Raw genomic sequence first — 16,200 nt, 5'->3', positions numbered from 1 at the left:
TTTCCATTTTTTGTACACATCCTTTTTTAATCTTAACTCAGTTAAAAGTTCTTTAGATAGCCACCCTGGCTTCTTTAGGCACCTTCCATGTTTCTGTCTCATTGGTATTGCCTGAAGTTGTGCTTTTACTATCTCCCTCTTAACAAACTCCCAGCCATCATGAACTCCCTTTGCTTTTAGTATTACTATCCATGGGATCTCACCCAGCACTTCCCTAAGTTTTATGAAGTCGGCTTTCTTAAAGTCAAGAAATTGAGTCCTAGTATGCTTGGCTGCTCCTTTCCGCTGTATAGTAAACTTCAGAAGAGCATGATCACTCGCGCCTAATGATCCTTCCACTTCTACCCCACTAACCAGGTCATCAACATTGGTTAGGACCAGATCTAAAATGGCTGTTTCTCTTGTTGCTTCTCCCACTTTCTGGACAATGAAGTTGTCTGCAAGGCCAGTGAGGAATCTGTTTGACCTTATTCTCTTGGCTGAGTTTGACATCCAACAAATATCCGGGTAACTGAAGTCCCCCATTACTACTATCTCCCTTCCTTTTGCATGCTTGGCCATCTGTTCCAGGAAGGCATCATCTATGTCCTCCGTTTGGCTTGGGGATCTATAGTAAACTCCCACAATGAGGTCTCTGTTATTCTTCTCTCCCTTAATTTTGACCCAAATGCTCTCACTTTGGCTTTGAGGTTCTAAATCTTGGATCTCTTCACAGGTATACACATCCCTGACATATAACGCCACTCCTCCTCCTTGTCTGGTCTGTTTCTCTGAAATAGATTGTATCCCTCCATTATTACATTCCAATTGTGGGACTTATCCCACCAGGTTTCAGTGATGCCTATTATGTCATATTTAGTTTGCTGTACCAAGAGCTCAAGCTCATCTTGTTTATTTCCCATGCTTTGCGCATTAGTGTACAGACATTGAAGTCCATTAATCATTCCCCCGTGTCTCTTATTTAAGGATTTTTTTCCTCCCACCACTAGGTCTGCGTGCTGTTTGCTCCATTTGGTCTATGACATTTGGATGATCATCTTCATCAACTGATAGACTCCTACCTTCAGGAGCACTGTCTCCCTCCCCCACATTAGTTAGTTTAAAGCCCTCCTGATGAGGTTTCTGAGATTTTTGGCAAAAACATTCCTCCCAACCGTTGTGAGGTGCAGCCCATCGCTTGCCAGAAGTCCATCTTCAAGAAACTGCAGTCCGTGATCTAAGAATCCAAACCGTTCCTGTTTACACCATTTGCGAAGCCAGCTGTTCACTTCCACTATTTTTCCCTCTCTCCCTGGGCCACGTCGTTCAACTGGGAGGACAGATGAGATGATAATTTGTGGATTTAATTGCTTCAATTTCCTGCCCAGAGCCTCGTAGTCTCTTTTGATCTTCTGGAGGCTATTGCTTGCATGAACCAAGAGGAAGGGGTATTTGTCAGTGGGTTTTATGATTCCTTGCATTCCTTCCTTGTTCAGTTACATCTTGGATCTTAGCTCCGGGGAGACAGCACACCTTCCGAGACATCTTGTCAGTCCCACAGATCACTGCTTCTGTTCCCCTCAGTAGGGAATCCCCTATCACCACTACACGCCTCCTCTTAGGTTTGGTCGGGGTTCTTCCGTGAGCTGTCCGTTCCAAGGTCGCCTGCACATTCCTTGAGGACTGACTTTGCTGCTCGTCTTCATATACCTGATCGACTGTAATGAGGGAGAGATCCTCAAATGGAGCCTGTTCTTTGTCTTCCATGCTAGGGGAGAGGACTTCAAAGTGATTGTGTATTTCTAAACAATCAGAGCAAACCCTGGGCCTCCTACTTCTTTGAGTCACGTTTCTCCATATATCTGGCACCTGTGTTGGTGAACTAGCCTCCTTCTCAGGGGTGTCCACTGTCTCCTCCTTGGTGGAGACAGTGTTCTCTGTTGCTTCCAAGAAGAGCTCCAGCTCTCTAATTCTTTGGAGCGTAGCTATACGTTCCTCCAGTTGCTGGACTTTGTCTTCTAAGAGGGCAATCAACATACAATTGCTGCAGGTAAAGCTGCCTGCAACCTTTGGCAAGATGGCAAACATTGCGCAGCAACCGCAGGCGACTGCAGCTGTTCCCTCACCCTCCATCTTGAAAACGTGTCGTTGGGGGTGGCTACAGTGGTCCTCCATCTTAAAAAGCGTGAAGACAGGACAAATAACCCCCCCAAAAAAACCTAGGTCTCCCGCAACAAACGTTTGAGGCTAGCTCCCCTAAATCTAAAAGATGGATCAAACTGCGAACCCTGCCCCCTGACCTTTGCACAGGGAGAGCAGCTAATCAGCCACAAAGAAACACACACACAAGAAAACCCTTTTGCTCCTCCTTCAGCTGCTGCCCTGCAAGCTCTGATAAGCTCCTCCCACAGCTAATCACCTGACTCAACAGAAACCCTGCCCCCTCTTACCTTTGCACAGGGAGAGCAGCTAATCAGCCACAAATAAACACACACACAAGAAAACCCTTTTGCTCCTCCTTCAGCTGCTGCCCTGCAAGCTCTTTATTTTAGGAAAAAAGAAACAGGTTGTCCAACATTATATCTCACTGAAAGCAAGCATCATATCTCTCTATTTGAATCATTACTAAATGTAACCAGATACAAGGTATTCAACCATCTAAGTTTGGAGGTGTTGCTGACTTAATCTTACAACCAAGGCCAGCTCTACAGATGGGTAAGCTATGTAGGCTCCAATGCTGTAGACCAGTTGAATCCCTCTAAGTATATGCCCCATTCTTCCTGGCTGGAGAGGAGTTTAGAGCATTAACCCAGAGGCTGTAAAGAGGGGAAAATCAGGAATTCTAAAAACAGCTATACTACTTTGAGTGGGAAGCTGCTTCATAGATCCGGAACACAAGATTTATCTCCCTCCTTAGAAAATGATAAGCACACTGCATTGGCGATGACTGCCAAGCTCACTTACACAGTCTTTTCAGAAACCGTCTGTGCCACCAATTCATATATCTGGGCTCCATTCTCTGACATGGAGATGACAAAGAAGGCTTTGTTATCTGGGGGGAAATACAGAACAAGTTAAATCTGATGGCATCTTGTCTTGTTTTGTTTTACCTAGAAATCAGAAGGCATGTACTGTAGCTAGGGCTGGGGAGGAGAACTCACACAAAGAACTGCATGAATACAGGATGGGATTTCATTTCTAGTGCTCAAAAATTGATGGCAGAGCAATGTTACTGCTCCCTATATTGACTTCTTGAATTCCCAAGAAGAAATATTACTGGAGTGTCTGCTCTGTTCAAATATGCAGGGTGGATATACACTGAGTGCACACTGGTGTTTAATCCAGCTATGTTATTTCCAACAAAAACAATAAGACCATAGTGTTGTCTGGCCATACTGTCCGAAACAATACATTTGAACAGAGACTGTTCCTCCTGGTATGAACAAAGCAGACACACTCTAAACTAACTGATGAACAATAATAAGCACATATAAGTTGCAGTCATGCACCCTAAATTAATGCAATTAACAAGCAAATCTAGGACCCAGGGGTGTCACGTTTCTAGAAAGTATGGTAAACTGGATAGAAAGTTGGGCTTGCACCTGGAAGAATGAGCTTCAAGTCTGATATTTACCAATGGATTCATTATGTGGCCTTGGAAAATAATAAACAGGAAATACCAGTGACCTACTCACATCATTACTGTGAGGACAGAAAACTAAAGGAGTGCTTTGGGAAGTAAATGTTGGAGCTACCTAAATGATACAACACAGTAGATGTAGCTAACAGCAAAGCTGTTCCAAGCTTAGGCAGGCATACTTCGGCAAAGTTTCAAAAGCAGAATGAGATAACATTAGGCTCATCCCAACAGACACAATCTTGCTTCAAGGCACTGATTGTGGGGAACACGGAGAGGTGGGAAACGTTCTCATACAATTTCCCTGTGCCGTTCAGGCTTGATCCAGTTACAAGGATGCATAAGCAGACTGTAATCAGATCTGCAGCTCTAGTTCAGTGTAGACTCATTTTTTCCACCTGAGCAATGGCTCTGTTAGACAAAACTACCTTCCTGAAAGCATCTTTCTTCTGCCACCATCTGGCCCTCGGAGCTGCACTAACCTGTGGCCACCTGGCGAACCAGCACCGTATTCAGTTTGATGACAGGGCTGAATATATGCTTGCACTCTGCAGCAGAAGCCAGGATCTTGCTGTGACATCTCAGCACCAGTCTATCATCTTGCTTCTGTAAAAGCACCAGAATATCCTCCAACAGCAGCGTGTAGAGATCTGCAGTGGGTTATAAGGGCAGTCAGGAATGGGTTACTGATCACTCTCTGTGGCACATAGACGGCAAACCCACGCAGAGACAATAATCAGCAGTGTGCTCTCTCAGCAAGGCATGCAAATAATTCACCTTGGAACTACAGAGGGGATTTACTCATCTTGCATATCACTGCTGTGTCCTTGCATAATCTTAATGATCCTCCAACCCATTCCAAAATGCCCAGAAATAGCTTAATCAGCTTCAAGAAGCCTACATACATTATTGTTAGTAGCTAACTTGTGCAGGTGCACCTCCTAATTTTCCCCTTCTACTTAAAAATCTCACAAAAAGCCTGTCAACATTATATACATGATTACCAATTGTCTTGTCCCGATTCACCTTCCACGTCAGAGGCCCTTCATGGATCATCTTCTTCTTGGTTAAATCCAAATTCTGTCAACATAATACAGAGCAAAAAAGCACCATTCACAGGAGGTTCACCAATACTGACTGGAGGACTCCATAGTGGAAATCTTTCAGACTATGACAGTTGAACATTAATAATGTGAAAACGAAAAGCAGTACCCAGTTAAAAGGCTGGAGTATAGCCCCAAGCAACTCAAAACCCGGGGCACCTCAAAGACTATTCAGATAAATTGTAACAAGAGCCTTCATGAGCTATTGTTCACTTTGCCAGATGCAGGACTTCTTGAATATTTTGATATCAGATAGTTAACATTTAGAATTCCTATGCCTACCTATCAAATTCTAGTATAACGATTGGAGTGGAAAGGTTTCCCTAGTCTGTACAAAGGCTCCATTCACCAAAAATGACAAACCATGACTTTCAGTTACAGAAGCAGTTGCAACCACTGGGCTTCCACATTTCCCCCTTCCACTACATTACATGAAGGGAGCTTTTGCTTCTAGCTTATGGAAAACCATAATTTGTTCTTTTGGCCACATGCAGCAAACTATGGTTTGTCATAAACTAGAACTACTGTATAAGTTTCTAATCTTCTCCCTTTATGCCCAAAGAGGGGAGGGTAGGACATGAACCCAAGGCTCTGCTCTAGTCATTTTCATAACAAACAAAGGACAGTCAGTCAGTAGAACCATCTATTTGGGGGCCCTATCATCTTTCGTCATATCACAAATCTGCAAATTAAACTGCTGATTCACCAAACTTCCATAGCCCACCCTTGGTCCTATGAATATGACAGCCTATAAATCAAAAGCACGAAAATTAACCAACAGGGGTTACAAATATATAGGTACTTGCAAGGTCATGTAAGTTCTCAATGCCTGTCACGCACCTGAAAGTTTCCAATACTGAGACGTTATGCATGTAAAATAGAATTTTTATGAGCCCTTCCTTTCTGACCTTTCAAGCACTGCCATCACAAACTTAACATTTCATGATCACCTTGAATTCTTTATATCACAGTTTACAGTCTGTAGTACTTTTCTGGTAGAATTTTAAACTTCATGGTATTACAAGCTACTGAATGATAGACTCTGAATTTCAGAACATGCATGAACCTAAGTAATTCCGAGATTCTTAGAAATGAACAATTAAAGAAACATATTCCTGGAGAGTACTTATAGGAATTTTTATAACATGGCTGCACATGTATATCCCACAGTGCAAGTCAGCTGACTGGCTTAAAAGTTACTTAATTCATTAAAGCGCTGCTGGTCTTTTATGGGTTAGAAAAAAGCACTTGATCAGATGAAACTTCATGCCTTTATTTTTGTCAATACAATGCATAGCAAAACCTAACAGATCTCTGTGTTTTAACTGGTGGGCCTTGTATCATTGACTGATATTAAATCAACCCCTTCCCTACTCTTCACTAAGAGATTCCATATTGGGCAGGTAATAAAGGTCAAAAACCAACTACTGTCAGCTAACACGAAAACTCTATGCTCCTTTGGAAAGAAAGGTGGGTTAGAAATTTAATAATAAATAAATAAAATAAAATAAAATAATGAAATAAAATATGGAAGTCTAATAGAGCTTACAAAATGAGGAGCAGCAAGAAGCTGAAAGTCTAAAGATTTTGCAGGAGAAAAACAATAGTAAGTAATAACTCCAGGGAATATGAAGCTTCATGCAAGATGCAAGCACCACCACCAGTACATTCCATAGGCTACAAATATTGTATGTGGTGACTCTGGAGGTGGAGCTGGTGGCAAAAGGATCTAAGAATATATTAAAATCTGATGAAATTGACAGGGCTCGTCTCACAATGTTTCCACTCACCCTGAATTCATCCAGCATAGGGCCCTCCAACTGCTTCAAGTAGGACAAATCAAGACGGCGCTGGTAGTCTTCCAAATGCTATACATGAAAGAGAAAATTAAGCCAATTACATTGACATGACTAAATGGCTGCATCCAGGCAACAGCACTTGATCTCAATTTGGGATCCCTTTAGGAGGACAGTTGCACATATGTTGTCTCCATCCTCTTGCTATGGATATTACACACCACGGCAGCACCTCTCACTCTTAGCTTCTCCAGACCCAGACCCATGGACCTCCCCCTTCCTCTCACCTGCTTATTTTCTGCTTCTTTGACAGCTTGGTTCACATAATTGAGGATCTGCCGACAGTGATCTGCTGCTTTCTTCACTTTCTCTTTCTCCCCAGGTTGTTCTAGAAATGAAACAGTGATCAAGACAGTTGTCTCCAGAGAATAGTCCACAAAGGTACATGTAGAAGTTGTCACATTCTACTTGACTCAATTAACAATAAAAAAGAGCATTATGCTGACTGTGTATATAATATTCTCTGATTACTATGCCTCCTTCTCATGTTACAACTTAAAAGATCTAGAAGTGTGACAAAAAGTCACTGCTGTGTTTCCTAACATATCATTAGCACACGTCATGTACATTGTTGGCGTCAAATGAGAGCTGTATACTGTATAGCTCACTCTCAAGAATCTCAACCCTGCTATTAGGACAAGCTGTGAACAACACATATCATCTGTTATTGACATGAGAAAAGGAGTGCATCTCTGGGGGTGAAGTCAAATGTTAAGTTCTGAAGCCTCTCTCATGAATGAGTATAGCTGCAAGGTAGCAGAGGTTTAGGATCAGTTTTCCTTTTCCTAAGATGGGCTACCTTTACAGGTTGATGAGCCCCCATAAAAGTATTACATAGTATTACACAGATGCACTTTTAACCAAAATTTAGCAAGGTTCTGTTTCATGCATGCTACAGCAATTAAGAATATAGAAAGGCAGCAATAGCAATGACAAAACAAAGCACTCATAGTTCTTCCATCCCAAGTAAACTCACAGGGATGCTTTACAATTATTTCAGCAGAATTTAATAATTTTTGAATTACATTTTTATTGACCAAGGGAAAGTAGTTTACCTCCCCAATTCAGAGAAAGACATTTGGCACTTGAAAGAGGAAAAGTGGCAATACGTTAGGGGCAGGGACTGACGGTACTGAATAGAGTGAGTCATGGATGTCAGGTTCCTTTTGAAACCCAAATTGTTCTTTTGCAGCTGCTGAAGTCCCAACCACTCACTAATTGAAAGAGCTATATGGTACCTGTGTACTTTGCAATGTTATCCAGCAGAAGGGGATATTTGGTCAGCCTCTGCATCTCAGTGGGAATTATATCTTTCAGCTGCAGTCGGCGACAGAGTGGATTGCTCTCAGCATCCTAAATTTAAACAGCATAACAACAGCATTTGTCATTTTTATTAAGGCCATAATTACCTGAATGTGTACTGTCTATTCATCATATAAATGTCTTGCTGGCTCACATTTTTGGCAATTAAATACAAGTCAAGGAACGCTAAGATTTATCAGACAGACAACACAGCCCTGTTGTACTGGGCAATTATATAGAGGAAAGGCTCATCACAAAAACTGGCGGTGGCTTCCTTCCCTCATTACTTCATATGGACCTGATATCATCAGCAATCAATCTCAGTCACCTACTTAAAGAGGAGCCGTCTTAGTCTTTAGTGCCATGGAGAAAATGCACTACACATTTTTCAGAACTCACACTGCTTCCAAATTGCCAGACATTCCAACCAATGTGAAAAGGCTTTTCCTCAGTAATGGATGGCATAAACCCCACCACATCTCCCCTCATTGCTCAACAAGGAGTGCTACGCTTACTCTAGTTTAAGATAACTAACATTTCACACTTCTAAGAGCATCTTGTGAAGTCCTACTTTGGGAACTGAGAACTTAAGTGCCTGCAGACTAGATGTATTGGACAGTCTTCAAGTCCATCTAAATGGGTCCTGCCATCTCACACGCTTGACGTGGAGCAGTGCAAGCTGGGTAGCACATCCTCTGACTTGCTAAGCTCACCAAAGGAATGTCTTGGGTATCTTCTAGTTCACTGTACTGTACAGACCAACTCCCATTTGGTCTGAAATCAGAGATTGGCGTATTCCGCACAGCATTTAGGATTAAGATTCTTCTACCAAAGATGGCAGTAAAAAAACCAATCCACATTGGTTTATCCTAATCTACGTGTACCGGTCCTCTAGCAGGTATAAGCTAGATTTATAACAATCAAAATTACCTGGACAAAAGTCTGGAAGCGAGAGTCCTTTTTCTGCCGTGACTTGATCACCTCCAGAGCAAAGGGCTGGTTGCTACAGAAAGTGCCAGTGGCTTGTTTCATTTTCTCCTCCCCTGCTCCACTGAACTGAGACAAGAAACCAAGGGAACCAAATGTAGCAAAGCACAAAGCACGAAAGGTCATATAATGACATAAAAACTAGCATGCCCTGTTATTCTGTTAACAAAGGAGATGTTGTCAAAAATGTATCCAAAATACGGCCGAGTAGTACAGTGGTACCTTGGGTTAAGTACTCAATTCGTTCCGGAGGTCCGTACTTAACCTGAAACTGTTCTTAACCTGAAGCACCACTTTAGCTAATGGGGCCTCCTGCTGCCGCTGCGCCACCGGAGCACTATTTCTGTTCTCATCCTGAAGCAAAGTTCTTAACCCGAGGTACTATTTCTGGGTTAGCGGAGTCTGTAACCTGAAGCGTCTGTAACCTGAGGTACCACTGTACCTCAGAAGAACAGCCTTCTATAGCCCCTATTCCCAGTTCTCACCATTGGTCCATCTTTTCACATAAAAAATTGGAAGAAGGAATTCATGTTATGGTTTAAGTTTTGGATTCCTGTGAAGAATGGCCCATGTAAAACTTAATAAATGGTGATATAGAAAGTAATTTAATGCCAAGTAGATATGGGGGCTACTTATTTTTGGGTGGTATCATGGTGGGGTTAGGGTAACTATAGCTTGCTGAATGCCATTACTAGCACATGCCTACCTAGAATTTCTATGATAAAAGTCTTGTCTCAGGAATGTAGTCTGACAATAGTTTTAATAAGCCATATAAGATCTTGATTCTTCTTGGAATAAAAGGGGGGTTAATCTGCAAAACTGATGAAGGAATTTATAACTTGAACGTTTCTACAGTGGTTTGTTTCCAGTATCACTCCAAGTTTTATGCTATCTGAACTTCACAGACAACTTTTAGAGAGATAAACAAGTCCTCCCCCGTTTTGTAGGTCACCTTTGAGCTAAATGACTCATTCATTTATTGTTAATTGAATAAAAGAAGTGCTCAGATAGATGGATACACTGTAAGAGAAATGAAACATGTACACCATACTGAACTCCCTTCATCTTGCACAACTCTTGACTCCCCCAGATCAATGCTATTCTTTCAGAAATAAAGAATTCCTGATAATGGGTTCTTAGACTAGACAAATTGCCAATGTTGACCTGTGGGCTCTATTTGCTACTTCAATCTTTGGTTTCTCAAAACATTTCAGTTTTCAGAAGGAAAGGGGGCGGGAAGCAAACAGAATTCAGTTTACCCAAGTTAACAAGTCCTCTCCAATTTGATCAATAACTGACGTTTCGTTCCTTTTCCTCACTGCTTTCATCTGCTCATTCAATCCAGCTAAATAACCAAGAAAAAGAAGAGAGAGGAAATTACCAACCAATTTCAAACTATTGATGCAATTGCTCCAATCCAATGACGCCTGATGTGCTTGAGAGCAATAAAGAGCTTCCATGTTTAGGCAAACATTGGCCAACCAGTTCAGAGGTAACCCTCACTGTGCTGCCCCTTCCATGTGAGTTGAGTCAAAAGTCCTTGCTTGTGTCAGAAAGCCAAATGCACACCAGAAACTTATGGAGCTTCGTATCAAGAAAGAAAGGCTTCAGATATTATAGAAAATTGGAAACCCAAGAGCAGTATTTTGTAAATATTGCATATCCAATTACTGTTCTGTAAGGTCTCCCTGTTGGGTAAGTTGCACACAGTCGTCTATTACCTCAGGGTTGCTCTTACTTCAACACAGCCGCATTAGGAGCCTGTGCATATTGCCACTACTGTTTTAAAGCAGGGTTGAAAGCAGTTAGATGCCCTCACTCACCATGGAGCTGGAGGATATCTTCCACATTTGAAAATATTTTCCGCAAGTCAGAGTGAGGTAAGATCCCTTCACGGGACACACGCTGATAGAAGACCTGATCAAGAACCTTCAGTGTTCGGACATGAGCACGCTCGGTGTAAAATAACTCTAGAAATAGACAAGAGAGGTGAAATGGCCTTTGCATGGAAAAACCAAAAAGGATGGGAAGAAATTAAACAGTTTAAAATCTGGAGCTGGAGAATCAGATTTAGACAATTTCAGGAAACAGATCATCTTGCATAGTCAGCAGCTTTAATCTATGGGGAAACTCTGCTTGTTTTTGAGGGCTCCCAAGAGGGAAAACTGAATATGCAAAAAAAGAAGATGTGTTAATGATTGCATTTGGTCCCAAGTAGTGTATTAGCTCCTTCTGGACAAAAAGACTATAGATTTGCATGCACTGAGATTAAGAAATATTCCAGAAAGCTCTGGATTTATGTTCAGATCATGCCTTTCAAAAATATTAGACTGCCTTTTGTAGAAGTCTGAAAAGCCTTCAGGCTGCTCTTTGAGCTGTTCCACCACCTTTCAATCTATCTCGGCTAGATCCTGACCTTAGAAGCTGAACCAGGATAGCCTCCATCCGTCCTTCAACATCTGTGTACCTGGATTTCTAAAGCTGAAGTTTGTGAAAAAGATCAATTCCTACTCAGAGCAATCTAATGAAGACAGAGGTGGTACTGGCATGTGGAGGGTTGGACAATCTAAAGTAAATCTGATCAATGCAAAATAAAAACTTACCATTAATCACTTCCTGCCGTTTAATCTCAGAGGGTTTCAGGCCAAGCAGCACCTCACGGCTCACAAGCTGCTGCCAGTTGGGTGGGTCTGTCTCCATGTCAAAATCAAAGAGCTCATCTTCACTCTGATTATCCACAGCACCCACACTGTCCATCCTGTGAGAAGGGAAGTTTCAGTGAAATATTTTAATTTTAGGAACGGACTTTGTGGGATGGGAAGAATAATAAATGTAAGCTAATAATAAAACACCCCAGAGACTTGATCAAAAAGCCTGTCTTGTGGTTAGAGAAATGGAATGTGTAGATGCCCTCTGCAGATAAAAGCTGCAGCCAGAAACTAAGTGATTTAACTAAAGCAACATTGTAGATTAATGCAAAGGGGTGGAAATCTCTCCTGAAAACATTCCGGTACTGTATTAAAATCTGCAAGTTTTCAAGACGTTTTTTTTAATGACACCTTATCCTTATATCAAGCAGTCCAGCATTGTGCCTAGGTATCCAAACAGAACTTTATATTAATGTATTTGAATCTGAAAAATAATAATAATAAATATATAAAATAAAATAAAATAATACCCCACCCATCTGGCTGGGTTTCCCCAGCCACTCTGGGCAGCTCCCAACAGAATATTAAAAACACCTCTAAACACCTGAAGCCCTCCCTAATCTGAAGGCAGCACAAGCAGATATTTATTCTAGCGAACTCTGCCTAATTCAGGTGTCACTGACAAAATCTGCTTTCACATTTGTACTCACTTGCGGAAAGATTTTGGTGTTCCTGATTCTGCTAACCTAGAAAGGAAATAATTATTTATCAAACACTGATTGATGGAGAAAGGCAGCCAGTCACAAATCTTATAGCATGGTCTAAAACAAAAGTTCTAGGTTGTGCATAAATGTTCCATACCATGTAGGAGTGTGTTATGCTACATGTAGAGTTAGAGAACAGGTTAGAAATTTAGAACACCATCGCCTTTCTAGGTTTCTACGTAGATTGGTGCCCCATTTTCCTCTCACCCACACCCAGAACAAAGGCTGGGCAATGATGACTTATCCTCAAAGCTAAGACTTGCCTGTCAAACTCTCCTTCCTCTTCCTGTAAATGGTCAAGTGGTGGAGATGGGAAATCAAAGACGGTATTAGGTGTACGAGGCGTACCATCCAGAGAGTCACTAGATGATGGAGTTTCTCCAACTTGCTTCGACCCTAAAAAAATAAAATAAGGGTTTTCTCTCTCAAATTTTGATAAATCACATCCATTTCAAAAATTGCTTCTTGTCTCCACCTCATTTCTCTGAACCGCCATCACCAAGCAAGAAGTAACTGAGTCTTCAGCAGTTAAGGACCTACAACAATCCCAAAAGGACTGCAGCCTACATGTTGGTGAAATTCTGGTGGCAGTTTAACATTATGGGAAGAGCGCATAAAGCACATAGTTTTTAATCTTATTTTCTTTTCACCTGTTTCGCTATCCTTGCTCCCTTCCTGGGAAAGAAACGTTCCAGCAGCTTGTGGAGACATGAGGTTAGCAGGTGGGTAGGCTGCATCTGTGCCATCGCTGGACCCACTCTGGCGCATCTTGACAGAGTCTTGTGGCTCCGGACTGACGGAGGAAGGTGTGGATAAGTGCTTTGGATGGCGCTGCTTTTGCATTTCCATGGCTCTGCCTACTGGATAGACAAGAAGCAATCAGCTGCAGAGAGATTGTGTTTTCACTCAAATAATCCACCCCACACTAGCAATGCTCAGCTTTGGGACAATCCAGTCAGGATGCTAGAAAAATAATATATTTCTTCATCTTACATACTTGCATAGCTGTCATGGCGGCTTGGCCTCCTTGGGGGTCCCAGAATATTGGGGAAGACTCTCCTCTTCTTTTCATCTCCTTCCTTCTCTTTCTTTATACTCTGCTGTTGTTGAAAGGAAGTCAAAGAGAGCATTCATTGACGCAGCCTTCCCACATGAACCCAGTTAAAAAGAATTTTTCATTAGATGTCCGGAACCATGGACACAGGTGAATTGTCTTGCAACATCCTTGTTAGTTCAGAATTATTTTCCACTGTGCAACTGATTTCCAGTGAGGCAAAATGCCTTTGCAGGCTAAAGAGGATTTCTGTGATCTCAGTTAGATCCTATATTGCCAATCAAGAAGTGCAAGTAGCTTCTAATGAAGTATGCTCTAGGAGATAGCGGAAGTATTTAGTAACAGTTAAGACCAAGGTTCTATTAAGGTCAACTACTGTTTTTCATTAGTCTGTCTGCCCGCCAAACTTAGCTGGATAGAAATTCTAACCAAAGATGTGCCACTATTACCTTTATTTTTGGCAGGAACCCAATCCGTCGCTTCTGATCTAGCCCCCGGGGCTCTTTGACTCTCACACCAAGATGTTTCATGTAGGTGAGAACCACATATTGTATGCTTGAACTGTAGGTAAGGTCAAACAGAAATATAAAATATATTTAAGCCACATAAAAAGTAGTATCAGTAATCAGTTCCCCATTAAGCAATGGGGAAATGAGAGAGTAGCAATTTTTTTTCTCTTCACTTAAGGACTTGTCTGGCATCGGAGCATCAGTTTGTACTGCTTCTGCACCACACATTGATACCCTTATTAATGGCCAGCATATCTATTCTGCTTGTAAAGAAATAATAAGCCTGATGACTACTACTGCATTGGCCCAAATATAAGCCACACTTTTTTTCCAATTTAAGACCCTGAAAAGTTAAGGTGTGGCTTATATTTGTGACTTTTTACCATATGCTGCTGAAAGCTGCTTGGCGGTGGGGGGAGCAGCACACCTGCCTCCCAGCTGGTTGGTGGCGAGTGCTCCCTAACTACTTGGCGGTTGAGGGGAGTGTTGTGCCCACTTCCCAGCTGGTTGGCGGGGGGGGGGGGAGCATGCACAGGCCAACCAGCTAGGCAGCGTGCACACCACCAACTAGCTGGGAAACGGGCACACCGCTCTCCCCCATTGCCAAGCACCATGGGAGTGTGCACACCGCCAACCAGCTGGGAGGCAGGCACACCGCTCCCCCACACACACACACACTGCCAAGCAGCTAGGGAGTGCATGCAGCCTCCCGGTTGGTTGGCGGTGTGCATGCTCCCTAGCTGGTTGGCCTGTGCATGCTTCCCCCCCCCCAAAGCAGCTAGGGAGTGAGCGCACCACCAACCAGCTGGGAGGCAGGCACCCAGCTCCTCAAGCTGGTGCCAGCTTGAGGAGCGGGGCACCAAGTGTCAGCACTGGCTTGGTGGCCGCACTCACAAATAAGCCTTGAATTTTAAGGGTGCGGCTTATATGCAGGTGTGGCTTATATTCGGGCCAATACGGTATTAAAACCTGTTTATGCAGCTGGAAATTGAAAGAACACAGGAAGCTGCCATACACTGAGTAAGACCATTGGTCCAGCTAGATCAGTATTGCCCACACTGACTGACGGCAGCTCACTGGGGTTGCAGAGAGGGGACATTCCAAGCCCTACATGAAAATGCTGGGAACTGAACCTAGGACCTTTTGCATGCAAAGCATGTACTCTACTGCTAAGCTGTGGAGAAGTTTACATAATCATGTAGAAAGTGAACTAGAAGTTATTGAAAGCAAAATATACCTGATTTGCAAATTTACTGATTGCTGCCAGAAAGTAAAAAGAAACAAAGGGCTGGGGAGCTTTTCACGCTAGAGAAAGATAGGAGTCATAGCACTTAGAGTACTGAGTTTACTGTGTACTGCTTAGAACTTAGAAGTTAAATATGCCCACACAGCCAGCAGAGGGCTCTCTATGCCTGGTCACGACACAGACAACACTGAGCAGGACTGTGACAAAGGCACTACTAAAAACAGCAGCTACGAAACTATTTGCTTACCTCTTCTCTTCTTCAATGGGTTGAGACGTCATCCTGCAAAGGAAAGTGGCAGAAGAAGCCAATTAGCAGTCGCATCATCATCCTGTTCTCTCTAATTCTGCCTGACAAATTCTGAATTACCTATCAGACCAAATTTTTACAGAATGGTATTCTTTTTGAATACCATTCAAAAAGGTCCTTTGAAAAACTGAGTCCTGGTTAGGACTAGATATGAGCCTTATTACAACAAAATGCAGCTGTGATAGACATCATCATCAAATTCCCTTCTCTGCTTATGGGATCCCGAGATACCACATCCAACACATGCACACTTACAGCACTTCTTCAATTTTGGTAATGATCTGCTCTGCACATGCTCTCTCCTTCTCCAGTGTGCTCCGGTCACGAAAACGTTCTGCATCCAGCTTGGCTAGCTCTCCTTCTGCCATGGTCAGCCCCATGCTGCGTTTCTGTCTGAATACATAGGGGAACAGCAGCCTGAATAAAATTACTGGGAAGCAGAACAGAAGAAATGTACACCCATCACTCAGGGCAGCTAACATGTGCCCTCGGGGCATCATAGCCAGTCATGCCACTATCAAGCTTGTACCCTTGAGCAATCTGCTTCCAACAGACTGTACTTCACACTGCAGAAGGTGAAGCTAACAAGTACTTCAAAGTTGTAAGCTTGCAGTGCAGCAACCTTAACATGAAACACTGATTTTTACACACAGTGACCAGTAAGTACTGGTGTAAACAATCTATGCTGAGCACAGGAACTGCTGGGTCACTGTGAAGTCAGTTGCTATGCCTGTGCCAGCCAGTTGGTTTCCCTGTCAGGCATGCACAGAATATTAATACTAGGCTAGAAGACCTGCTCATGAAACAG

The 16,200-nt window shown here is 42.6% G+C and overlaps 1 protein-coding gene across 3 annotated transcripts in view; it reads right to left on the bottom strand.

Annotated features, from left to right (window-relative positions):
- Positions 1-16,200, bottom strand: part of ARHGEF12 (Rho guanine nucleotide exchange factor 12) — a 94,134-nt gene that overhangs the window by 18,079 nt on the left and 59,855 nt on the right. For 2 of the 3 annotated variants that reach the window (XM_081172441.1, XM_081172443.1), the window contains 17 exons: positions 15,648-15,785; positions 15,333-15,365; positions 13,780-13,891; positions 13,274-13,376; positions 12,927-13,136; positions 12,540-12,672; positions 12,223-12,258; positions 11,468-11,622; positions 10,688-10,834; positions 10,124-10,209; positions 8,808-8,933; positions 7,814-7,928; positions 6,803-6,903; positions 6,510-6,587; positions 4,621-4,696; positions 4,099-4,266; positions 2,944-3,031 (listed from right to left, as the gene is read on the bottom strand). In XM_081172441.1, coding sequence (XP_081028567.1) covers positions 2,944-3,031; positions 4,099-4,266; positions 4,621-4,696; positions 6,510-6,587; positions 6,803-6,903; positions 7,814-7,928; positions 8,808-8,933; positions 10,124-10,209; positions 10,688-10,834; positions 11,468-11,622; positions 12,223-12,258; positions 12,540-12,672; positions 12,927-13,136; positions 13,274-13,376; positions 13,780-13,891; positions 15,333-15,365; positions 15,648-15,785 — 1,905 coding nt within the window. The remainder of the gene's footprint in view (positions 1-2,943; positions 3,032-4,098; positions 4,267-4,620; positions 4,697-6,509; positions 6,588-6,802; positions 6,904-7,813; positions 7,929-8,807; positions 8,934-10,123; positions 10,210-10,687; positions 10,835-11,467; positions 11,623-12,222; positions 12,259-12,539; positions 12,673-12,926; positions 13,137-13,273; positions 13,377-13,779; positions 13,892-15,332; positions 15,366-15,647; positions 15,786-16,200) is intronic. The other variant, XM_081172442.1, reaches the window with a different exon arrangement.

Source organism: Podarcis bocagei, assembly GCF_964188305.1.
Source record: "Podarcis bocagei genome assembly, chromosome: 15".
NCBI classification, from domain to species: Eukaryota; Metazoa; Chordata; class Lepidosauria; order Squamata; family Lacertidae; genus Podarcis; species Podarcis bocagei.
This window is presented reverse-complemented; position numbering and strand designations above follow the sequence as displayed.